General features: G+C 41.2%; 2 protein-coding genes across 4 annotated transcripts in view; one reads left to right on the top strand and one right to left on the bottom strand.

Moving 5' to 3' along the window:
• Positions 1-1,255: 1,255 nt before the first annotated feature.
• bloc1s2.L (biogenesis of lysosomal organelles complex-1, subunit 2 L homeolog) lies at positions 1,256-22,512 on the bottom strand. Its single transcript, NM_001097734.1, is given in 6 exon segments — positions 1,256-1,425; positions 2,288-2,392; positions 15,894-16,013; positions 17,330-17,446; positions 18,892-19,019; positions 22,471-22,512. Coding segments are annotated over 5 exon segments (459 nt in total). The 5' UTR covers positions 18,977-19,019; positions 22,471-22,512; the 3' UTR covers positions 1,256-1,393.
• slc25a16.L (solute carrier family 25 member 16 L homeolog) overlaps positions 16,991-26,092 on the top strand; it is a 21,642-nt gene continuing 12,540 nt past the window's right edge. The window contains exons 1-2 of one of the 3 annotated variants that reach the window (XM_041568766.1): positions 16,991-17,113; positions 25,801-25,950. In XM_041568766.1, coding sequence (XP_041424700.1) covers positions 25,857-25,950 — 94 coding nt within the window. In that variant the 5' untranslated portion in view covers positions 16,991-17,113; positions 25,801-25,856. Of the gene's footprint in view, positions 17,114-22,908; positions 23,065-25,429; positions 25,531-25,800; positions 25,951-26,092 lie in introns of those variants that run through there. The other 2 variants (XM_018225347.2, XM_018225348.2) reach the window with 2 other exon arrangements.

Genomic DNA, 26,092 nt, shown 5'->3' with positions numbered 1-26,092 from the left:
CGATTCGTACGATCGGATCTTTGCGTCTATGGCCAGCTTAAAGCAACAGAGATGCTGCTCTATTACATTATGAGGGAAGTTTAGGTTAAAAATAATCAGTTAGCATGGAAAGGGGTAAACACTGAATTCCGTGGAACAGGACAATTTGCACAAATCCTATTTAGTAATGTCTGGCACTCTTCTTTCCTGGCAGTTCTGGAGTTTGTTTCAGATGCAAGTGCCACTATTGTTCCCTTTGTTGCATAAGCACAAGCCTGCATCTGCCTATTTGAAATCTCAGAGTGTGTGGTTATTCACACATTATTCTGAGTAAATACACCTGGGTATGGGAATATGTATGACTAAAAACGAATGGTGCAAGAATTCCTATTTACATTTGGAAAGCAGTGCCTTTATGTTACATTATCATATTCAAGAAATGGGAAGGTAGGTGAGACAAAAAGCCACACAGGAACTTTGATCCTCCTAAATTGAACAGTTGCCATCGTACTTGTTGGAAGACCAAAGGTGACAATAGAAGTCCAAACATCAAACTGTAAGAAATTCAGACAGGGACAACCATGAGAGAAAGCAATTAAGTTAACTATATTTTTTGTGTAGTGCTAAAACAGGATTGTCCAACTGTAGGTCCTTCAAGTCATTTTTATGCCTCCCCCAAAGGATCTCTACACGCTTCTTTATATGACACAATGATTTTATATTAATCCTGCTCCATAAACATGGGGGGCAAGATCAGTTGTTGAGATACCTGTGATTTTTTTATGTATTCTCACTTCGGGGTCTAAGGATCTTTTAATTATGAAGAAACAACTTTCTGCAAATAGAGCCCATAACAGTTCTGTAAACAGATTAGTTGTGTTCAATTTGCTTCTGTTGGATTCTCTCCAGAACAATAGTTATAAAATGTATGGATTTTTTTGGGTGACTATCTCCACCATACTCACAGCTATTCCCAATTTTCTACCACAACTATTATCTGAAAATGGTTTCCCTCACCAGATGTGTGGCCTAATAGAGCTCATACTCTGGTTGGGGGAAACAATAATATTTTGTCAAAAACCCGCCATACACACACCAATGTTATGCTGCCTGTACCAGGAGGGTGGATCTGGCACGGGCAGCCATGTTGGGCACACGCATGTGCATAATAAGATAGTGCCCCAGATATGCACGTGTGACAAAGCTGCAAAAATAGAGCTACAATATGTAGGCCATTTAAGCCAAATTTAAAACAAAACACCAAAACGAACATTTCTTTTCAGATGTGTTTTTTTTTATTAAGTTTATATTACAAGTGTAGAATCAGGGGCTCACTGGGCTGTGGTTTGCACAAAGTAATACTGGAGTTTGCTCTTTTTGCAGTGCTGAGTAGTCACTATTAAAAACTGTTCTCTCACCGTTTCTCTAGTTTCTTGAATTTTGCTTCTGTAAGGAAATAAAAGGTGAATATTATTATGAATTGTGGTGATAAATTACAACAGCTAAAACATCTCAGTAGTTCACTTATGCATAAATATCTACTTGAACTAAATAGCTGAAGGAGAACTAAACCCCCCTACATACAAAAGCTCCCCTCTCAATTCTCTGGAGATAAAAATGCAGAGCAGTGCAGCAGAGTCCACAGGAACCATCTTCAGTCCCTTCTGATCCTCTTCTGGCAGTACACCAACACAAAGCCAGCCATAGCATGCAGAGTTGAAGCTGAACTTGGACTAGCTCTAACTGTGCATGCTCCACGTCATTGAAGAGACCAGAAGAGGACAGTGAGGGACTGAAGATAACACATGTGAACTCTGCTGCACTGCTCTGCATTTTTATCTCAGGTTATTAAATAGAAGCAATTTTATATGTAATAGACTGAGGAAGAGGTGAGGCAGGCCTATGAAGGGCAGTTGAGGGGGCTTTTGTATGTAGGGGGCTTAGTTTATGTATATTAAATGCTGTGATTTTAAGATAGAAAAGCCCTCAGTAAAGAATTACTAGGCATTTTTTTTCTGTCTTTGTACATTGGTTGCATATGCAGAGATTTTACTCATGTAAGCTCAATAATGTGCAGATGTCTGCATTAAACAGTTCTTTTCCCATAAATATCTCAGAAATAGAAAATAAAAAATATTAATTTGGCAGACATTTTAGAGCAGAATAACATAATGGCAATTTAAGTTAGAAGCAGCTGCAATACTGCCATGCATGCAGGCAAAAGGCAATTCTATGCCTCACAAATGATCTCCATACATGAGAAAAATAACCTGCTATGACTACAATAAAAACACAGAGCCTGCAGTACCCAATCTTTTTGAATAGGCATCCAGTTTGTAGGCTGCATTTTCCAAAGAGGCCACCTGTTCTTCAATCTGATTTATTTGTTCAAGATAGGGCTGTAGACTAGCATCTGTAGAACAAGAAACAAAACACAAAAGTTTATTATTTTCCTATGGTAAACTCTAACTTTCACCATTGATAAACACTCTTCGAAAAATCCCATAGGAATGAATAGAATGTGGGTGAATTTTTCTGTGGTAAACGCTAATCTCACATTTTGATAAATCTGACTAAATGAACATTTAGGGGGTTATTTATCAAGCTCCAATATCGAAGGTCAAATAATTCCTAGTTTTCGGAGCAAGAAAAAACCTACAAATTATTTGAGATTTATTAAAGTCCGATGGTCTAAAAACTCCAGATCTAAAAGCTATCGAGGTCCTGTATAAGTCAATGGGGAAGGTCCCAGTGTCTGTGCTGATGTCCGTACTGATATCTGATGATTTCGGGGATTCGGAGCAAAAAAACTCAGAAAAAAATCGTAGTTTTTGCGGGAAAACTCTGAATAATTTGGAGTTTTTGGGGAAAGCTCTGGAGTTTTGCCCAACCCTATTTTTACGGGCTTTTTTCTTCATAAATAAGGTCCATTGGGGAATTCAGAGTTGGATATGAGAAGTACTGAAATAAATTCAGACATTGATAAATAACCCCTTATGTGTTAATACATTTATATAGGTATGGAATTTGCTGCCTGGAAACATGTTATCCAGAAAGCTATAAAATACAGGAATGCCACTCCCAGAGTGTCTTATTAAAGCCATGTCAGTGCTATGCAATATTTTACAACTAGGCTCTCTAGCATGATTACAAAGCTATAACATTAGCACACATAAGGTGAGCAGATAAGATATTAAATACTAATATATATTATTAAATGTTAGGGGCAATTAAATAGAGATGATGTTTGGTTCTTTAGTGACTTAAATTTTCTCAGGAAAAAACAAGTGTATTATGTCAAGACCATTTCATTAAAACCAAATTCAAGGGCAAACACACTAGACCACTAGATAGCGAATAAATTCAATCTTTACTTTCGAGCTCTGGAGTTGGAGTTAATTTATATATTTGTATATACAGGTTGATTTTATCACATCACTGGGAATTGCCTGGAAGACAATGCACAATTTTTTAACACCATTGCGACACGATGGATGGACTTGGAGGCTATTATATTTATATGTATTCTTTACAATTACATGATCTTTTAACGTTTAACTTTTTCTATGGATTTTACAACATTTTTTATATGTTATATATCCAGATAAGCATTGGTGACACTGTTAAGAGCCAATTGTAAAAAATTTTTTAAGGGTTAAATGTGACATATTGATTGATTAATTAAGAGGTGGGACTTCCTGTGTGGCTCTTTAAAGCAACTTTTCACTGTGACTTGTACACACTTGAAAAAGGGCCTTTTTGCTGCCCGAAACATGTTGTGTGGACGCACAATAAAGCACTTATTAGCAGGTATTCTGCTGTTTGCCTCTGATTTCCATACCCATGATTGAAGTACTTTTGTGGTGACTTGACGGAACACCAGAGGGAATCAAGGCTTGCAAATAATGCTGGGCGATTTGTGTGTTACCCTGTGAGTGATATTACTTTTCCGTCTTACACACATACAGCCTTTACAGAAAGATGTCGGTGGAACCCACCCAAAGCAATGGAGACCACACATCCACCTTTGCATATGATGAAAAGGATATCGACCGAATATTGGGACGAGTGGAGCATATAAATCTGGGTGTAGATACAGTGTTACCAGATTATGATCTCTCCAAACAAATCCTTAACCTCCAAAAGAAGGAATTGAGTACTTCGTTACATGCTAGCACCCTAGCACAGTACATAAAATCCAAAAGGATACCTAGGGGTTTACGGCTGGATATCAAGCCAAACCTGGGCCTAATGGATGCAACATTCATGCAGCACTGGCACGCTATATGCAACAAATGCAGCTTAGATCTGATGCTGCTAACGGTGGATCACCTGACTACATGCATAAAGGAGTCTAAAGGTGAGATTGAGACCCTACGTGCCAAATTTGTTAATGAGAAAGGAGAGGATTATGTATCTAAAACGCTGTCACAACACACTGAGCAACTACAGCGTCTACGGGAGAATATAGCTTCCAAAAAAGTAGCCAAGTTTGAAAGAGATGCTAATGATTACTTTTTTTTTTTTAAAAGTTTTATTTGTTACCAGCACACAGTCCAAAACACAGAGTGATACAAACTTGTTACATAATAATAAAAGGAAAGGTTAAGGACACATTGCGCCAGTGGTTTTTCAATAACACCCCGGGGAAACAATAAAGAGACGGGAAGCACGAAGCAAGAGAGAAAGAGAAGAAAGGAAGAAAGTGTAGGCATGGAGGAGGGAGACCCAAAGTATCACACACATACAACACCTTAGGAATCATATCTAGTCATATGCAGACACAGCAATTACAGAATCTGCCTTTTTGCCCTCAAAGTCCATCAGACATGCCCTGACGAGATCCAGTAACTCAGTCACAGTTCGGGTCCAGTAACCACTCAAGTGTAAGTTGAGAGGAGTCCGGTTCCCTAGCCGAGTAAGACTCATTTTGGAGTATCCACAATGTCCAGATAGTGTTAAATTTAGCAGGACATCCCCTCGAGTAATATACTTGTTCCAGAATCGGGAGCGCTTGCTCCACTAGGGTAATCCAGAAAGCAATGGTAGGTGGATGATCATCTTTCCACTTAATAGCAATAGCCTTTTTGGCATAAAAAAGGAGGAAGGTGAGGAGCGTTTTTTCTGTACGGGAGGTAACTGTATCCGCAAGGTAATTGAGTAACAGCACTGTTGGGTGCACTTCTATTGGTAGAGCCATAAGGTGGGAAATGTAGGAAGCAATTTCCGTCCAGAATCCCTCGATTAAGGGGCACTTCCAGGTCAGGTGGAAAAAGTCCGCTTGAGAACCCTTGCAGCGGTTGCAAACATCAGGGAATGCGGGGTTCATCCTGTGAAGCACGGCTGGAGAATAATAGGCTCTGTGTAAGTATTTAAATTGAATCAATCTATCGCGGGCCCGTATCAACGGGGAGAGAGAGTTGGCCAGAATGTCAGTCCAGTGCTCCTGAGTTAAATCAGGTATATTTGTAATCCATTTTTGATAGAGCCCAGGCATAGGCAGACTTCCAGATGGGCGAAGAGAAACATAAATGGTAGATAGAGGCTTCAGAAGACTGTCCTTACGGAGAACATCCTCAAGTGAAGAGGTTTGAATGCGAGGGATGATTGTGCGGAATTGTTGCGTCAGGGCATGACGTAATTGAAAAAACCTAAACAGCATATTGTTGGGAAGAGCAAAAGTGTCCTTGAGCTGTTGGAAAGAGAGCAAGGAGTTATCATCATCAAAAACATCCCCCAGGCATTTTACCCCACAGTGTACCCACAGTTGTGGGTCAGGGACTGAAACCAACTCCTGTAGAGCAGGGTTAAACCATAGCGGAGTGTGTGGGGACATAGACCCAGGGCCCTGATGTAATCTAGCCAAACCCCTCTGCCATGCCCTTACTGTGTTATGTATCATAGGGGTAAGGAAAGGAACACCCGGGGGTTTCCTGTAAACCAGATTTCTTAGCCCTTCCAGTGAACCCACCAACTGTGCCTCAAGTAACGTCACTGGATCCTCCGGATCAGTACCAAGCCAGCGCTTAACTGATGTCAAGTGGGCAGCCAGGAAATATCCTAGCATGTCCGGCGCTGCCAAACCCCCTTCCATAAGTGGAGAGGTCAATACTTTATATTGCACCCTGGGAGCCCCTGGCGACCAATAAAGTCTAGTTAGTTGGCTTTGGAGATCCCTAAAGAACCCGGACGGCATCCATATGGGGGACTGACGGAAGAGGTACAGAAATTTAGGGAGAAATTTCATCTTAAACAAATTTATTCTGCCAATCAGAGATAAGGGGAGTCTGAGCCATTTATCAATCATTTGGACAAGTTGGGCCAGCAACGGATCCAGGTTGAGCTCTTTGAATTTGTCCAGTATTGGATGAATAACTATGCCCAAATATTTTGACGTTTCCACTGGAACCAAGGGAAGGGACGGGTCCATATTAGTTAGAGCTAGAGGGTCTAATGCCATTATGGATGATTTTGCCCAATTAATTTTAAGGCCTGAAAAGTTGGTATGGGTATCAATTAAGGACAGGGCTGTGTTGAGCGAAGGACCTGAGTCATTCAGATAGAGGAGCGTGTCGTCAGCAAAAAGCGAAATCTTTTCTTTAAGATGTCCTATTTCAAGGCCTCGAATACTTGGCGAGTCTCTAATTAAGCACGCCAACGGCTCCATGGCAAGTGCAAAAAGGCTCGGTGACAACGGACACCCCTGGCGGGTACCCCTATATAATCTGAAAGGGGGAGAGAGCTCTAGGTTGGATAAAATTCTGGCAGTGGGTTGAGTATACAGAGCTTGAATCCAAGTGATAAAATTTTTTCGGCAGCCAAACTGTATCAAAATTTGCCACAGGTAAGCCCATTCAACTGAGTCAAACGCCTTCTCGTTGTCCAAGAAGGCGATGACTCGGGTACCCCTGTTCACGTGAGGTATCACCAAGTTAGTGTACAATCTCCTAATATTTAGCTCCGCAGCCTTATGTGGAATGAAACCAACTTGGTCAGGGGCTATGATTGAAGTTATGACATAGTTAAGCCGACGGGCGAGCACCTTGGCAAAAATTTTAGCGTCCGAGTTAATTAAGGAGATGGGCCTATAAGAAGAGTGCAATTGGGGGTTCTTTCCCGGCTTCAGGATTAGAACTATTGTGGCCTCTCGAAAAGACAACGGAAGGGCTGCCGAATGTGATGCCAGGTTAAAAATATCCGTAAGAAGTGGGGCTAGTTGGTTAACATACTGATGGTACCATAAGTTAGGGATGCCGTCCGGGCCCGGGGTCTTCCCTTGAGGCAGTGAAGCTATTGCCTCCATTACTTCCTGCTCCTGAATAGGGGCATCAAGTAAGGTTCTGTGTTCTAGGGACAAGTTAGGGAGATCTAACTGTTGTAAGTAGGCAGCAATCTCAGGGGAGGACTTCTGTAATTTAGAAGTGTACAGGGACTGATAGAATTCCGCCAAGCTTCGGTTGATTTCTAAAGGGTCAGAGATCATCTCAGTATCATTCTTGACAAGAGAGTGAATAGCAGGCCTAGCACACTCCTCTCTAGCGAGGAGGGCTAACAACCTGCCATTCTTGTCCCCCTTCTCATATAAAGCAAATTTGCAATGCATAAGGCTTTTTCGAGCACATTTCCACTGCGCCTGGGCAAAGCGACGTTGCGCCAGAACATGCATGAGCCTAGTATGAGCAGAGGGTCTTGGATGTATCTCGCCTCCGCCTCACTGAGATCAGCTTCAGTTTTTGCCATGTCTTGATTAGCTTTTTTACGAACATGGGAAATTTTGGAAATATATTCGCCTCTAATATACGCCTTCATGGCGTCCCACACTATGGGCAATTCTGCTGTATTTAGGTTAGCCTGAACAAAATGGGTTATAGACTGCTCAATGTCCTTCTGAATGTCAGGATGGGTAATCCAGTACGGATTCAGTCTCCAAATTCTACTGGTCGGAGCAGAATGAGACTGCCAAGTAATTTTTAGAGGAGCATGATCTGAGATTCCTCTAGGAAGGAACTCTGCTTTGGTAATTTTGGAAGACATGGATGGCGAGGCAAAGGCAAGATCAATCCTCGACATCGCCCCTCTAGAGTAACAGGAGAATGCACGATCCTCCGGGTGACACACTCTCCAAACATCAACCAGACCCGCTACTTGTGCCCAGTCCCGCAACGCCCTAGTGCCCGCTCTATAAGTGGACGAAGTCGTTATCCTGTCTATGTCATTATCCATCACAGCATTGAAGTCCCCTAGGACAAGCAGGGGGTCAGGAGGTAAGGAAGTTATAGATGGCAGAAGGTCATAAAGTAAGGAGTCGTTGAATGGGGGAGGTATATACACACAAATAATAATATAGGGGAAACCTGCCAATGAGGCATGCAAAAGGGTAAACCTGCCATCAGGGTCGTTCCTAATACTCAGCAAGTGAAAGGGCAAGGATTTACTTATCAAAACAGAAGTCCCCCTAGAGTAATTGGAATAAAGCGAATGATAGGCATGAGCTATCCAGATTTTTTTAAGTGAAGGGGGATTCGAGGATTTACAGATATGCGTCTCCTGGAGACAAACAATGTGAGGGCGATATTTCCGTAGGAAATTGAATACCAGTGTTTTCTTCAAAGGAGAACTAAGCCCTCGCACGTTCCAGGAGATGGCTATAAGTTCAGCTGACATTTGTAATCCCGAGTTGTGAGTATAGACTCCCTCCTACACAGGCAGAAAGAAACAGGAAGAGAGAAGATAGAAAGAGAAGAAAGAACAAGAAGGAAAAGCAAGGAAGAAAAGGAGCAGAAAGACATTCAATCCCAAAAACCCCCACCCTACATCCCCCGACATTGGAGGAATGCCAAACCCTAAACATAGAGTAGCCTAGAGGGGTGTGCCGAAACTGTACAGCACACGCAACCTAAAAAAAAAAAAAGAAAAGGAATACAGTTCACGTAGTAAATAACACTATGAGGGTATAGAGTCAAAACAAATAAACTTCTCAACATGGCTCCCTGGAACCGCTATGCAGGGCAGTAGTCCAAAGCGGGTAATCAAAATAGTCCAATGACAGAACCAAGAGCAGGGCACAAGTGGCAGACTTCTTGTTAAGATCCATATACGTGGGCCTGTAAGAGGGCCTCAAAATAGTAGAGAATATGTGCCATCCTATACTTACAAATAGTAAGAGTCGCATCCTGAGGGTGAAACAGCAATTAGCGTCGGTCTAACCAGTTGGAAGCCTCAGTCGGAGTGAGGAAAAAATGGGCTTTGCCATCTGCCGAGATCCGTAACTTTGCAGGGTACAGCATAGCATACTGTAGACCAACTTCCCTGAGGCGACGCTTGACACCCATAAATTGCTGGCGCTGCTTCCGAAGCTCATTCGAGAAATCTGGATATAAGGATACTTGCGAATTCTCATAGGTAAGCTCACCTTTCTGACGTGCTGCTGCCAAGGCCGCATCCCTGTCCCTGTAATTTAACAGGCGAGCAATGAGGGGCCGAGCAGGAGCCCCAGGCGGAGGTGGCCGGGCAGGAATACGGTGTGCTCGCTCAATGACAAAGGCCGATGAGAAAGTATCAGAGCCAAATTCTTGCTTGAGCCAGGATTCGAGGAATTTCGTGGCGTCCGGACCCTCAGATCTTTCTGGAAAGCCAACAAATCGGATGTTGTTCCTCCTTGACCGATTTTCTAAGTCGTCAGACTTGGCCTCTGCTGCTTCCAATCTGCGGGTGAGGTTAGCAATGCGCTCCGGCAGTGGAGTACACATGTCCTCTAAATCGCTCACCCGGCGTTCTACCTCACCAGTCCTCTCTCGGACCGTCTGGAGATCTTGCCGCAGGATAGCAAAGTCCACCTTGAGTTCCTCCACCTTCGCCATAGTAGCGGCGTGACAAGTCTGGATAGTGGAACGCAAAGTCGCCACCACCTCCGCAAGCGTGAGGTCATCTGTGCCAGGGGATTCCTCAGGAGTGCTGGCGACCGCTGGGTGCGATAAGGTAGGAGATAGTGGAGGATCTAAGGTAATCTCCTCCAAAGGTTCCGTCGCCTGAGGGAGCGCTGCAGCTACCCTCGACGGATGTGCGCGTTGCTCCTTAGGCAATTCAGGCCTGCGTGGCTCCGCCATCTTGGAAGGCCGCACCGAGTCACGAAGATGGGGCCGAATATCGGAGGTTTCTGCCACAGGCGGTTTTTTCTTTCCCATCAGGTTACCACTAGTAGTTATCGGCAGACCTTAAGCAAGTTCAGCCGTAAAAATGTGCAGGATAAAGTCCGGATAAAGCGGTTAAAACCAGGGAGCTATAGGTGCGTGCGTCCGTTCACATAGCTAGTTGGCCACGCCCCCTGCTAATGATTACTTACTTGATCGGGTGTACACATGGCGAGAGGAGCGCAGTAGTCGGCGCGAGGACCGCGCTGGACGCCGGGAGGACCGGAGTGGACGATGGGAGCCACGTGGTGGATACGGCGGGACGCATGAGAGGAGAGAGGAGTACAGCGTGGAGGAAGGCTATGATTGGCAGCGTTCCAGAGGGAGAGCGCGGACCGGACTGCCTGTCCAACAGTGGAGACCACGCCAATAGCAAAACTCCCAACGCAGAGAATGGAGGGATATACCTAGCAGCAGCGATGAGGCAAGTTCCTCTCCTTCCCTGCACCATTTTTTAGAACGGGACTCAGAGGAGACAGGGCGGACAACACAACGCCAGTACAGGAATCCTCGAGCCCCGATACCCCGCGAGGACTATCCCCAGAGGACACGCACCAGCAGGAGGTGAATGACTTATGCATTAATATTTCTTCGTATATTCTTACATCAGCCGAACGTTCGGTGCTGAATAGAGGTCTAGGTTTTGTTCCCTATTATGAGAATGATTATACCAGTTGGGAAATTGAGTTTCTTAAATACATTAGGAGATTGAAACTCAAAATGCATTTTTTAGGGGAGACAAAGGTGGACACTGTACAGAAACCTAGTACCCTAAAAAAACCCAGTACCTTTTCACCGCAAATTGATAACCCTTCTATTGTTACATTTGAGAATGTTGTAATTAATGAAGTGTCGCATATTTGGGATGCCCATCATAAGCAGGTCAAACAAAACCTTACCAACGCAGAAAAAGAAGCATTATCTACCTTAAAAAACAATAAAGAGATAATTATAAAACAGGCTGATAAAGGTGGGGCCATTGTGATCATGAACAGACAAGAGTATATGGCAGAGGCTTATAGGCAATTAAGTGTGGTTGACCACTATGAGAAGATTGGGCAGGATCCAGTGTTTGAGATTAAAAGGGAAATAGACTGCTTAATTAATGATGCAATGCTTAATGGGGTAATTACTAAACACGAGCAAGAATTCTTATGCACAGAACACCCTCGTACCCCAATTTTGTATCTACTTCCCAAGGTACATAAGGCACTTAAAGGAAAACTATACCCCCCAAACAATGTAGGTCTCTATAAAAAGATATTGCATAAAACAGCTCATATGTAAAATCCTGCTTCATGTAAATAAACCATTTTCATAATAATATACTTTTCTAGTAGTATGTGCCATTGGGTAATCATAAATAGAAAATTGCCATTTTAAAAAATAAGGGCCGCCCCCTGGGATCGTAGGATTCACTATACTCACAAACATTCCAACAAATCATACATGTTAGGTCACATGAGCCAATTAACAGACAGAGTTCTATCTTTTGCTTCCACACTTCTTCCTGTTACAGTTAGAGTTGTAGTATTTCTGGTCAGGTGATCTCTGAGACAGCACACAGACCATCACAAAATGGTGGCTCAAGGCAAGAGGTGTAAAAGGGCAATATTTACTTAAATATATATTCCAGTTTGGGAAGATTCTTTAATATGCCACTTAATATGATATGAGCTATCTGTTGCTTAAGTGTTCATTTTGGAGGTATAGTTTTCCTTTAAGAATCCGCCGGGAAGGCCTATTATTTCAGGCATTGGCTCAGTTCTTGAACCCTTATCGAGGTTTGTTGATCAGTACCTACAACCCCTAGTGTTAAAAATACCCACTTGTTTAAAGGATACAACAGATCTATTAAACAAACTGCAGGATACTATACTGCCACAAGGGGGAGTGTATTTATGTAGTATAGACATCCAAAGTCTATACACGTCCATACCACAAAAAGAGGGTATTGATTGTATTGAGGAAGCCCTTCTGGAAACCAACTTATCACATCATCTTATATACTTTTTGCTGGACTGTTTAACATTGATCTTACAAAAAAATTATTTCAGATTTGAAGAACAATACTTCTGGCAGCGCCAGGGTACATCGATGGGGGCGGCGGTCGCCCCTTCATTTGCAAATATTTTTGTTTATAATCTGGAACAAAAATTATTCATAAAAGGACCACATAACAGTCACATCATCAAGTATTGGAGGTTTGTGGATGATGTCTTGGTCATTTGGAAGGGAACGGAGATGGAGTTCCACCAAATGATTGATGAAGCCAACCAAAAGCATCCCACAATTAAGTTCACTAGTGAGATCTCTGCCTCCTCCATCAATTTTCTTGATGTAAACATAAGTATTTGTGATCAGCAGATTGTTACGCAAATGTTTTCTAAACCCACAGACCGCAATACTCTGCTTTCATATGATAGCTTTCATAACCCTAGCATTGTAAATGCGATCCCCAAAGGTCAGTATATAAGGGCGAGACGAATTTCCTCAGACAATGGTCGTTTTCAGTCTTCCATGCGAAATTTGACTAAGAAATTCCTCACTAGAGGGTATAAAATGAAGAGATTAGCACCGCTGATGGAGGAGGTTAGCCAAATAGATCGAAACGAGCTTTTACGGACTAAAAAGAAAGAAAGAGGTGATTTGGAAAGAGTGCCTTTTGTTACTAGATTTGGAAAACAAAGTAAACAAATTGAAAAAATTATCAAACAATACTGGCCAATTTTGGGACAAGACCCCCAATATGGGTGTTTATATAAACAACCCCCCCTTTTTTGCTATACTAAAGGGCGATCAATAAGAGATATAGTATGTCCCTCTGACTGTCTTAGTAAACCCACTAAGTATCTAGGAAAACCCAAAAAAGGCACCTTTCCATGTCTCAATTGCATTTGCTGCTCTTCGGTCATTAAAGGCAATATAGTTAACCATCCTACTAAAGGTACCCCATTTAAGCTAAACAACTTCTCTACCTGCGATACCAAATATGTTGTGTATATGTTAAAATGTCCATGCGGCATGGCATATATAGGACAAACTATTAGATCAGTGAAGATGCGAATTAAAGAGCATAGGAATAACATCAGAAACTTTAAAATGGATACAGCTACTGACACACCCGTCTCCAGACATTTCCATAACCAAGGCCACAATTTAAGCCAACTCAGATGGCTGGTTCTTGAAAATATAGTCCAGCCAAAAAGAGGAGGGGATAGGAAAAAAAATACTGGGACAACGAGAGGCATACTGGATTAAAAAAATGAATACAATGGCCCCTTTGGGCTTGAATGACTATTGGAGCTTATCTCCCTTTTTGTAACTAAATGATTGATACATGTACCTCTTTCTTTCACAGATACTGATTACTGCCCTGACTTAGAATACATAGTAGCGAGCAGCGACTTTAGGAAATGTCTAAAGGGTAAGACTTATTGGTAAATTTCAGCAACTTGAAACAATGTAATATGAAAAGGGTAGTTATAATAAGGTACTCTATAGGTAGGCTCTTTTGTGAGCAGTTCCTTCAGGTGTTTATTTTTACTGTTTTTATTGTATATACAGGTTGATTTTATCACATCACTGGGAATTGCCTGGAACACAATGCACAATTTTTTAACACCATTGCGACACGATGGATGGACTTGGAGGCTATTATATTTATATGTATTCTTTACAATTACATGATCTTTTAACGTTTAACTTTTTCTATGGATTTTACAACATTTTTTATATGTTATATATCCAGATAAGCATTGGTGACACTGTTAAGAGCCAATTGTAAAAAAAAAAATTTTTAAGGGTTAAATGTGATATATTGATTGATTAATTAAGAGGTGGGACTTCCTGTGTGGCTCTTTAAAGCAACTTTTCACTGTGACTTGTACACACTTGAAAAAGGGCCTTTTTGCTGCCCGAAACATGTTGTGTGGACGCACAATAAAGCACTTATTAGCAGGTATTCTGCTGTTTGCCTCTGATTTCCATACCCATGATTGAAGTAACTTTCACCATTGATAAACACTCTTCGAAAAATCCCATAGGAATGAATAGAATGTGGGTGAATTTTTCTGTGGTAAACGCTAATCTCACATTTTGATAAATCTGACTAAATGAACATTTAGGGGGTTATTTATCAAGCTCCAATATCGAAGGTCAAATAATTCCTAGTTTTCGGAGCAAGAAAAAACCTACAAATTATTTGAGATTTATTAAAGTCCGATGGTCTAAAAACTCCAGATCTAAAAGCTATCGAGGTCCTGTATAAGTCAATGGGGAAGGTCCCAGTGTCTGTGCTGATGTCCGTACTGATATCCGATGATTCGGAGCAAAAAAACTCAGGAAAAAATCGTAGTTTTTGCGGGAAAACTCTGAATAATTTGGAGTTTTTGGGGAAAGCTCTGGAGTTTTGCCCAACCCTATTTTTACGGGCTTTTTTCTTCATAAATAAGGTCCATTGGGGAATTCAGAGTTGGATATGAGAAGTACTGAAATAAATTCAGACATTGATAAATAACCCCTTATGTGTTAATACATTTATATAGGTATGGAATTTGCTGCCTGGAAACATGTTATCCAGAAAGCTATAAAATACAGGAATGCCACTCCCAGAGTGTCTTATTAAAGCCATGTCAGTGCTATGCAATATTTTACAACTAGGCTCTCTAGCATGATTACAAAGCTATAACATTAGCACACATAAGGTGAGCAGATAAGATATTAAATACTAATATATATTATTAAATGTTAGGGGCAATTAAATAGAGATGATGTTTGGTTCTTTAGTGACTTAAATTTTCTCAGGAAAAAACAAGTGTATTATGTCAAGACCATTTCATTAAAACCAAATTCAAGGGCAAACACACTAGACCACTAGATAGCGAATAAATTCAATCTTTACTTTCGAGCTCTGGAGTTGGAGTTAATTTTGTGTATCTGGAGTCGGATATAGCAGAAGCAATTCTGTTTCAAAGAACAATACTTTAGTTAATTTGGGATTGTATTTAACAGCAATTCTTCAGTTGTATGCCAGGTTCAACTAATATATAAGTTGTTTTTAGTTTTCCAGTGTTTTTTGTTTAATGAAGTTTAACATTGACTTTGGTATAGAATTAACAAAGGATGTGGTTTATATTTTTGAGCGTTGGCAGTGATAAAATGCCCTGTATACTGTGTACTTAACATGGAAAATACATTAGTATATATTAGTATATTAAAGGAACAGTAACACCAAAATATGGTTATCATATAATTTACTGTTATGCAACGGTAAAAGCTGTGGTTACATAAAAAATAACAGATAAAACACCATTGTATTGGACAGGCTTATCTGTTATGTGCAATGTAACCTGTGCCTTTTCTCCTTTTTTCCAGCTTCAAGAGCAGCCTCCATGGCTATACAGCAACTTGTTTATATTAACTATAGTAGTCTTCTGAAGCAAACACTCCAGTTTTACCAGTGCAGAGCAACAGTACATTATATTTTAATTACATTGATACAATTTCCTGTTTGGTGCTAACGTTACTTTAAAAACGGAGGTACCATAAAATAAGGAGTCAAAGGATTTATGTACTGACTCCACAGCCCTGGTTTATTTAATGGAAGCCAAAACCTGATGTGTTTCATGATCTCAGACACAGAAACTGCAAAGTCTGTCATGAATTAAACAATTTAAAATAAATTATATGCATTAAAGAACATTTTCATGCTGATTTACTCACACTTTTTATTTAAGTCTTTGAGATTCCGACTGATATTTCCAGCAATATCTTTCATCTCCATATACTTTAGAGAGGTAAGTTTATTCATATTTTCCAGAAGTTTGTAGTCCTCACTGGTAGCTATAAGAATAAATGAGTGTTAATACAACAACTATTCTATGTCTAGGAATACTATGTCTTCCAGATTAGGGCTATAGAGTCACTATTAAGATCAAGATGTCCATGGCATTAGAAGACATCTTTAAAAAATCTGCACAATTTGCACCACATCTAGTAAGCAATTAATGACATCTTTACTTTCAGGCAGGTAACAAGTAAATGCAACTTGCTTATTGGTTGCTATGAGTCTACCTGTTATATTAACTAATTTTATTATTTTATTAACTTGATTTGTTACATGGTGCTTACTGTTGGCAAAAGAGCCAAAACACACTTAAAGGGAACCTGTCATCGGAAAACATGTTTTTTTCAAAATGAATCAGTTAATAGTGCTGCTCCAGCAGAATTCTGCACTGAAATCCATTTCTCAAAAGAGCAAACAGATTTTTTTATATTCAATTTTGAAATCTGACATGGGGCTAGACATTTTGTCAATTTCCCAGCTGCCCCATGTCATGTAAATGCCTAGTTCTTAGGGAATAGAGTCTGAATAGAGAATACCTTAAATTTTAATAATTTACTTTTAAATATATATTGGACTGAACCTTTATTTGGTCAATGTGCATCTAGTGTTAATTTGGCACAAAACTGCATGACAAATGCTTTTAACAGGCCACATTTCTCTAAGGTGACTTCAAATATCCTAATTACAGAAAAAAAAGAGAGTACATTAAGGTTTGCTTTATTTATATGCAGTTTTAAAGATGCATGGAGACAATTCCCCCCCCCCACACACACACAAGGAACCCACTAACAAAATAAGCATTTGGTGCAATAAAACCTTCAAAGAATTTAGATAAGATAAAAGTCACTAAGTGTGAACTGACTAGCTTTATAGCTGACTTTATCCTGCCTGATATGCTTATATGATTGATGCTAATACAGTATATTATGCTGTGATGTATATTAGAGTCCAGGTTCGGAGTGGGCCGACGGGACACCGGGAAAAACCCCAGTGGGCATGGCTATCATCAGCCCAGCCAGCTCATACTCACTCCCTGCCCGAATACATTGTCGCTGCCCTGGACCTCTCTCTCCGGCCCCGGTTGAGGCAAGAAAAGGTACACACGCGGTGGGGGGGTAGTTTTGGCTGGAAGGTTCTTGAGGCTGGGGGGGGGGGCAGAGGGGAGCCAAGCTCTTGGTCCCCCAAGCCGACCCTGTTAAGAGTCATACTCATGCTGCTCAATTGTCCAGTGATGTACTTCTTATCATAATATCAGATTCTATATGCTTGCCTTCATATAACATACAAACACAAGGGTGCTGACAGCACTCACCTGTTAACTCCCCTGTGAGATAAAGTGCCATTTTACTGAACATATCCCCGCAGAGCTCGTTGATGTCAGCCTCTGGAGGTTCAACAGCTTCTTCTGCTGTTTCCACTGTAGCATCATCTAAAATGATCATCAACATATACATTTAACAACACAGAGTAGTATCAGACCTCCTCATCATCTTGGGCAACTCATCTAACCACCCTAGGCCTCAGGAACAAACTTTGGCTGTAGGATCTCGAGAAAGGGATTAATGTGGTTGAAAGAACGGTTTTATTTACTTTGGCATATAATAACAAAATCTAGAGAATATATTCTCAAATCATATATGATTTGTGATTGATATTTAAACGCGTATGTATATAGCAATGTCTACCATTGCAATTGTCTTATAAAGAATGCGTATCAGTTTTTTAATGTCAACTAATAAAAATGAAAGATCTCTGTAGGAGTGGGCTAGTAAGGGTGCAGCAGTTATGTTCATGGACCCACACACACACACAATTTATCTGCAGTCGGGGAAGTACCCCTTTCTTTATTTTAGTACACCACTAGTATCAACGTTTTGGGGGGATTAAACCTCCCTTCATCAGGATGCATAGTAGTAACACTATTGCTGCACCATAGTAAGGGTGCAGCAAGAAAGAACCCAGAATTTTACATACACCTGCACCTCAAGGTGTCACATGCATAGACCTTGCACCTGGGGAGCAGACATAACATACCTCCCAACATTTTGGAAAAAAAGAGGGACAAAAAAGTTGCCACGCGCAGTGCGGAAAATCCACATTTTTGTGGTCACACCCCCTAATTACCATGTTCATTTTACAAAATTTGGCAGGTTATGAAAGTTTGAACATATTTCTGTGTTTTTTTCAGTTATTACAGTTTTGCTAATGAAGATAAATTGCCCTTTAAGCTGTGAGTCTAACTTCTCCCTTATCTTATTTTGTCACAATTACTTATTTGCGTATCTCAAAATTGTTACAAATGTATCTTATCTGGAGCTGATCTGGGCTCTCTGCCAAAAGCCAATTAAGTTAGAAACTTTGTTTCTTTTTCTGGCTGTTCAGTGCAGAGAAAATCATGCCTTTCCAGTACAAACAAGGGACTGCGGGTTGAGCTGTCAAATGAGGGAATGTCCCTCTAAAAATGGGACAGTTGGGAGGTATGGACATAACTGAAAATTGTATTATGGATGCAGACATAACTTTGCAAATAGTATTATGGATGCCAGCGTAATATGAAAACTTTAGGTGTTGTATCACTAGTATCATGATTTTCCAACTTTCCAAACTATTATTCGTCCTCTCCTCACTCAACCTCTTTATTCTCCTAGTCTCTTTTCTCTACATATTATACTATATTCTTCAATTATTAAGCCTCATTGTTCCCAAAAAAGAATAGGTCAAATTATTAGAAGAAAGAGGCCTACTGACACCTGGACCCACCGGGAGTTTTCCTGGTATCCTGGTGGGCCAGTCTGACACTGGAAGGTCATGCCAAAAGCCTATTGCTTGGATGAGAAGAAGTGGTTAATACATGAAATACAGACATTATCTGACCTTGAGACGTCACTGACTGAGATGCAGAGGGAGCCATAAGCTGTTCATTTAAAGGTGGTTTGTCTGGCCCTTCCTGTTCAGCCATAGCAGTGAAAGAACTTTTTTTCAGTTCCTTTGCCACTGGGAATCTGTAATAGAGCAAACTTAACTGTTACACCTTTAAATTGATTCTGCCAACAAAATTGTTTACATTTACCTAACACCTGTGTATGGTTAAATAGTTTTTTGGGGAAAAATAGTTTTACTTTATTTGGTGATACAGTTATTGACACTTTTTGTGCTTACATGGGGGAATAAGTTTCTTCTTATTTCTATTTTCTTTCTGATAATAAATAGGAGGCCCATTTGACATCATGGCAGAAATTTTCAATATATACACTCTGAATCAGATTCTCTGTCACCGATGGGACAAAGAAGAATCAAATACCTTAATTTGAAACATTAGAATAGCAAAAAATATGTAGCATTGGTAGTTACCAATGCTCCCTTGTGGCTATCTAGGTTTTTGCATGTGCAGTATCTCTAAATTTCACTGTCCACATGCACGAGTCTAAGAGGGTTATGTAATAAAAGGCATTAAATTTGTCCAGGGGCAATAATAACCCAAAGCAATTAGCAGTCAGCATTTACTGGTCACCTGTTTAAAAGCAAACATCTTATTAGTTGCTATAGGTTACTGCTCCTGAGCAAACAATGCATTTTATTACATATGGGGGTTGGAGTCTTAAGAAGCCATAAGGAAGCCTGGGGAATATACCTTAGTTGGCAACACAGCACTAGGCAAGAAAGATCCGTGGGTCATGTGGGGGTGCTTAAGGTAAAGGCACCCCCCATGTATTACCTCTTTCTTGTCCTTTAAATAATAAGTATAATTCATGTGTTTGAAAATCCGGTAGGGCATTGGCAGATAGGCAGACTCTGCTGTCATGCAACAGTGCATCCCAACACACACCCTTTAAAAACTAATTGTGTCAGACAGACAGAAAGACAAACTAACAAAGTATCAGAGTCTGATTCAAGTACTTAGCACTTCATGCCAATGTAATTCTGTGTTCTCAGTTATATATAAGACATAGGTACAGTTGCCAGTATTATTGGGCCCTCCGACGTACTTGTTTCACTTCCTCCAGCCCTGCACACTTTCTCCACGTTTAGGACGTCAGTTCCTAAACACACTTCATCTTCTGGCAGCTACAGACAACAAAGTGCCTCCCCATTATACTCTGCGCACCCAGGCAGGGTCGGGCCAAGGTATTTTGGCACCCTAGGCAAGGGCTTCAATCAGTGCCCCCCCACCCGTTCCTACATTACCATTTCCCACCTTACCATTCATATTGCCCCCTGTACCTGTGCCAGTAGCCATTATGTTGCCCTATGTACCTGTGCCAGCACCTATCATATTACCCACATTTGTACCTGTACCAACTGCAGTCAATCCCTCAGATTGCCCCCAAGCCCCCAATCTGTACCTGTGCCAGCATAAAACAAAACATCCATCATAGTGTTACCCCCAGTCTGTAATTATGCCAGCAGCAGCCAAAACAAATCCATAATATTGCCCCTAATTTGTACCTGTGCCAGCAGAAGCCAAAAATCCATCATAATGCCTCAAACATCTGTGTACCTGTCCCAGCACCTATCATATTACCCCCATTTGTACCTGTGCCAGCAGCCAATACCTCATATTGGCCCCAATCAGTACCTGTGCCAGCAGCAGCCAGGAAATCCGCAATATTGCCTTCAAATATGTACTTGTGCAAGCAGGAGCCAAAAATTAATCATATTGCCCCCAAATATGTATCTGTGCCAGCAGGAGCTAAAAATCCACCACATTGCCCACAAATATGTGCAAGCAGCTTCCAAGAGGGAGGTGGGGAGTGCCCACAGTATTAATCACGGACAAGAGGGGTTGGAAAAGGTGGTTTATAAAATTGAAAAACTATTAAAGGCCAAGCAAACCAAGGTTAAAAAAAAGAAAGCAAAAGCCCCATCACAATTGTGCCCTAGGCGGGTGCCTACTCTGGTTCCGGCCCTGCAGTCAAGCCCTACTTCCGTGTTACCGCTACTAAACCAATGTGCCCCTCATTTACTGGTCGCATATTGCTGATGTCACAAGTTTCTGGTTGTAAGGGATTTTAGTGGGTTCAATAAACATGCACTGGGTAGAGGTGTGCGAGTCACAAGCATGAGGTTATTTATCATCTTGGTACAGTTTGCCCTTCCTTCCAGAAAGAATAATGAAAATGGCCATGGAAGTTGTGAAATAACTAACCATATTAGAAACATTTTTTATAGCCTATCTATTTTAGGGATGCACCAAATCCAGGATTCGGCCTTTTTCAGCAGGATTCGGCCGAATCCTTCTGCCCGGCCGAACCGAATCCTAATTTGCATATGCAAATTAGGGGCAGGGAGGGAAATCTCGTGACTTTTTGTCACAAAACAAGAAGGTAAAACATTTTTCCCCTTCCCACCCCTAATTTGCATATGCAAATTAGGATTTGGTTCGGTATGCGGCCGAATCTTTCACAAAGTATTCGGTGGTTCGGCCGAATCCAAAATAATGGATTTGGTGCATCCCTAATCTATTTACCCTTTATTTTTACACTGAACAATTCCTATATTACTGGCAGTGAAGGAAATATTCAACACTCCTTGTATCATTTACACCATTAGAAGCTAGACTATTCATCTTTTATCCATATTGCCTCCCTTTACAAAGGAAGCTTAGTGATATTTCCACCCCTAGGAGTCAATTTACAACTTCCAACCCCATCCATCGCAGCTGTGACTGGTTATGCAGCAACTGGTGAAAAGGCTTATGTTTGAAAAAATACCGGCCTTCCTATATATTTATCTTTTTTCTGTATTAATAACATTGGGATCAACCATCATTTTTACCAGCCAGGCCAGTAAAATACAGAGCAAATTTGCCCAGTGTTAAAGGGCACCTGTTGGGTAAAAATGTTATCCCCAACCAAAGGTGAGGGCTATTAGAGCCTGCATTGCAGTTGGGGATAACAGTAGTTTTAAAAAAATAAATAAATAAAGCCCCCTGCTATCGCTACAGCTCCCACTGCGAGCAGCCATGTTGGTCATTATGCGCATGTTATGTGCATGCGAGTGACACAACATGGCTGCTTGCATCGGAAACTCCCTCCTTGTGCGGGTAGCATATCATTGGCGGGGGGCATTTTATTAAAAAAAAAAAATACTGTTATCCCCAACCAGAATGCGGGCTCTATTAGCCTGCATCTTTGGTAGGGGATAACATTTTTACCCAATAACCCCCGTACGTGTGTTTTAGCAGAGGCAATTCTAGTATTGTCTATGACAGGGTATTTTGTTTGGCATTTTGTAGCCACAAAAAGTAAGTCTTAGTAAAGCCAATTTTCACTATTGTCTATTTTGTAGCTGTGACAAGTAGCTGCTACTAGTAGCTCTGTGTGTCTTCACCCTTAGTAACGTAACAAATAAATACTAATTGCAGCAAAGACACGCGGATTCAGGTCGCCTTCATCTTCACAAATTTGCATAATGGTTTAATTTAAGAGTAAAGAAAAAGAGAGAATTAAATACCAGCGGTATCAGTCTCCTTCATGCACCCATTCGGAACTTGCTTCCGCCCATGTGACTCTCTCCACCCGGTGTCTGCAGGGTCCTAATTCTCTCTTCTCGTCTCTCCACTCACTGCACTCCTTAGGGTCAGGCCACACTGGGCGTTTTTGGGGAGTAGCCTGGCGACTAATCACCTAGTTTTTGCGGCGACCAATCTCTCCAAACGCCTTCCCTCACTTTGTGCCGGCTAAAATGAAAAAACGCCCGCGCTAATCACACGCGACGAAGCCGGCGCAGAGTCAGGGAAGGCATTTGGGGAGATTGGTCGCCGCAAAGACGAGGCGATTAGTCGCCAGGCGACCAAATCTCCCCAAAACGCCCAGTGTGGACTTACCCTTAATAGACAATGTAAGATTCATAGACACGTGACGCCTAACATGTTTCACAAAGCATACATTGGCTGTTCGGGAGTGAGAGACTAGAACAGAGCATTAGGACCCTGCAGACACTGGGAGGAGAGTCACATGGGTCGGAAGGGAAGCAAGTTAGGAATGGGGGCTTGAAGGAGACATCCAGCTGGTAACCTATACAACGTGGGACTTTTCCATACTCAAAGTATGTTGCTTAATAGCATGCAGGGGTAATTATAGAAAGTCTGCTATACTAGGAGCTCTGTGTGATTTTGTTTTGGAGGGAGTACAAGCAGAGGAGCAGGATTTACTCTTTTTGCTTACTGTGGTATATTGGTACATGATATACTTTTAGAGTATAAGTGAACCTTTTATTTCTGAACAGATGGGGGGGGGGCACACTCCCTTCTGAGTAAGGGCACAACTGGCAATTCGAGGAGACTTAGTTGCCGTTAATTTTCCCGAACGGCTTTCCCCTGTCTTGCGCTGGCTATAATGAAAAATCGCCTGCGGCTTGGTATACATGGCGCTTTGTATTCCGAAGACACCCAAAGTTTCCTCATGAGGCGACTTCAGAAAATGTAGCGCCGCGTGTGCCATGCTGCAGCCGATTTTTCATTAAAACCGGTGGAAGATGGGGGAAAGCCTTTCGGGGAGATTAGTCACCCTAAAGAAGAGGCGATTAGACGCCAGGCTACTAAATCTCCCCGAATCGCCAGGCGACTAAATCTCCCCTTAGAAAATATAGATGTTATTAAGCTGAAAATAATCAGTGGATGTTAGGGGAATGTAAGAATGACATATTTATATTTCTGGAAAGAGGGCTCTTACTGTAATGATGATCCATGTATGGTTGTTGTGACACCAGGAGCAGAGTCCCTGCTTCAGAACTGTACTGGGGGAATGTAATATGTTTCATCAGCGCAGAAAACATAAAGACCATTTGGAATGGTAGCGACTATGTTCACATTGTTTTTGACCTCAACGACTTCCTTGCAAGTTTGTGACCAAATAACCTTTGAGAACATTTGCAGTGTAAGCAAATTTTGCAATCACAAAGCATATTTTGTGGCAAAATGTTTAATGAAACTCCAAAGCAGGCGTTACCTCTAACCTAGTGATGTCATTTTACATTGTGAGCAGAGCTAAACATTCGCAAAAACACCATCTTTTATAACGCTTGCGATTTTTAATTACATTCCCCCTTAAATGCACAAACTGAACCTGTTAAGACGGCCCTTTCTGTGCTACAGACCATAAAAGCCATTTGACCCTGAAACTCCCTAAGAAACATTTACATAGCTTTCCCAGGTAGCAATTTGAGACACGTTTATTCTTACACACATTTGCACAAACCACTGCCAGATTCTAGTAAAACCAGCTCCTGTGCAGTGGGCAAGGAAACTTGGAACCATTAGGAGGCAGGCCCGGACTGGCAATATGTGGGTTCTGGCAAATGCCAGAGGGGCTGCTGTGAGATGCCATATACCAGGTATCCCCAACCAGAGACTTGTGAGCAACATGTTGCTCTATGACCCCTTGGATGTTGCTCCCAGTGGCTGCAAAGCAGGAGCTTATTTTTGAATTCCTGGCTTGAAGGCAAATATTAGTTGCACAAAAACTAGGTGTGCTGCCAGACAGTCTCCTGTAGGCTGCAAGTCCACATATAAGCTGCCAATAGCCAATCACAGCCCATATTTGGCACCCCAGGAACTTTTTTTACATTTCAATGTGGCTCACAGGTAAGAGCATCTTTACTCTTTACAGTATTCATTTTTTTTACCCCAGAATTCAACATCTTTGTGACCAATTGCAGTAAACTCATAGGGACTTATTTACCAACACTGGGCAAAGTTGCACCTAGTCCCTAGTCATTAACCCATAGCAACCAATTGGCTACATTTTTTCTGACCAACTGCAAGTATAACAGTAAAATCAAAAAAATGTGGTTGGTTTCCTTTGGTCATCTACAGTATAGTATTAAGAGACATTCATTGGACTTTTCACAGACATATTTTCTTTGGTTACTGTTCCAGTGCAAATCCAGTTAAGATAAATGATCCCTGTTGGTTTCACTAATATAGCCACTGATGGATATCTGTGGGTTCACCGTGATTTGCATCTTACTTGCATACTTCCCAACTGTCCCGTTTTCAGTCTCTCCTTTGACAGCTCAACTCACAGTCACAGGTTTGTACTAGAAATTCCCGATTTTCTCTGTACTGCACAGCTATAAAAAGATACAATGTTTATATCTAAATTGACTTTTGGCAGAGAGCCCAGAAGAGCCACTAGGTGCAGATAAGATACTTTGTAACAATTTTGAGATAAGCAAATAAATAATTGTAACAATTTAGATAAGGAAGTCCCTTGGGAAATGTTAGACTCAGCTTAAAGGGCAATTCACCTTCATTAGCAAAACTATAATAACTGGAAAAAAAATCCCCCACAGAAATATGTTCAAACTTTAATAGCCTGCCACATTTTGTAAAATGAAGATTGTAATTAGGAGGTGTGGCCAAAAATGTGGTCTTTTTTTAACGCACAGCTAATTTTTTGTCCCTCTTTTTATTTCCAAAATGTTGGAAGGTATGTACTTGTGGCATGGTAGAGATGGGGGTACAGTTGGATTGAAACAAAGTTGCATGAAAACACCCACTATGCACCACAGGTAACTTCCCATTGACATCGATAAGAATGGACTGAAACTTGGTGGAAGGAATCTGTATATATACAGTACAGCTGGAGTCGTTATAATTTACTCCTGGCATCTATTTTCATTGCTTTTATACACAAACTCTGATATTAAATTATTGTTAGCTATACTTTAGACTTATTTCCTGCTTCTTCAGTCCCAGTGCAATTTTTAAACTCCTGCAGCTCTTTTTCCACAATCTCTTATACTCAATATAATGCCTCTGTTTTTGTATTGTCAATGCAGGAAGCCAGGCTGCTACATAATTACTGTAAGGCAATCTGGTGTCCTTGAGTAAAACCATGACTTCAGAAGCGACTGTGAGTACTCCAGGAGCAAACCTACCTAAGCCTGCCTATAAGGAATACTACTGGCTGCGGTCATTTGTAGCAGGAGGTAACCAATGCTTCTTTTTTTTTTGCTCTTGGTTATTTTTTTCTAAACTTCAAATATCTATAATTGGCAGCACATACGGTTTCACACATTTCTTCTGAACTGTCTGAACTGGAGTGCTTACAAAAATATACAGATAAATATC

This window comes from Xenopus laevis, chromosome 7L, assembly GCF_017654675.1.
Source record: "Xenopus laevis strain J_2021 chromosome 7L, Xenopus_laevis_v10.1, whole genome shotgun sequence".
Taxonomy (NCBI): domain Eukaryota; kingdom Metazoa; phylum Chordata; class Amphibia; order Anura; family Pipidae; genus Xenopus; species Xenopus laevis.
The sequence above is the reverse complement of the archived record's forward strand: the minus strand, read 5'-3'. Positions and strand labels throughout refer to the sequence as shown.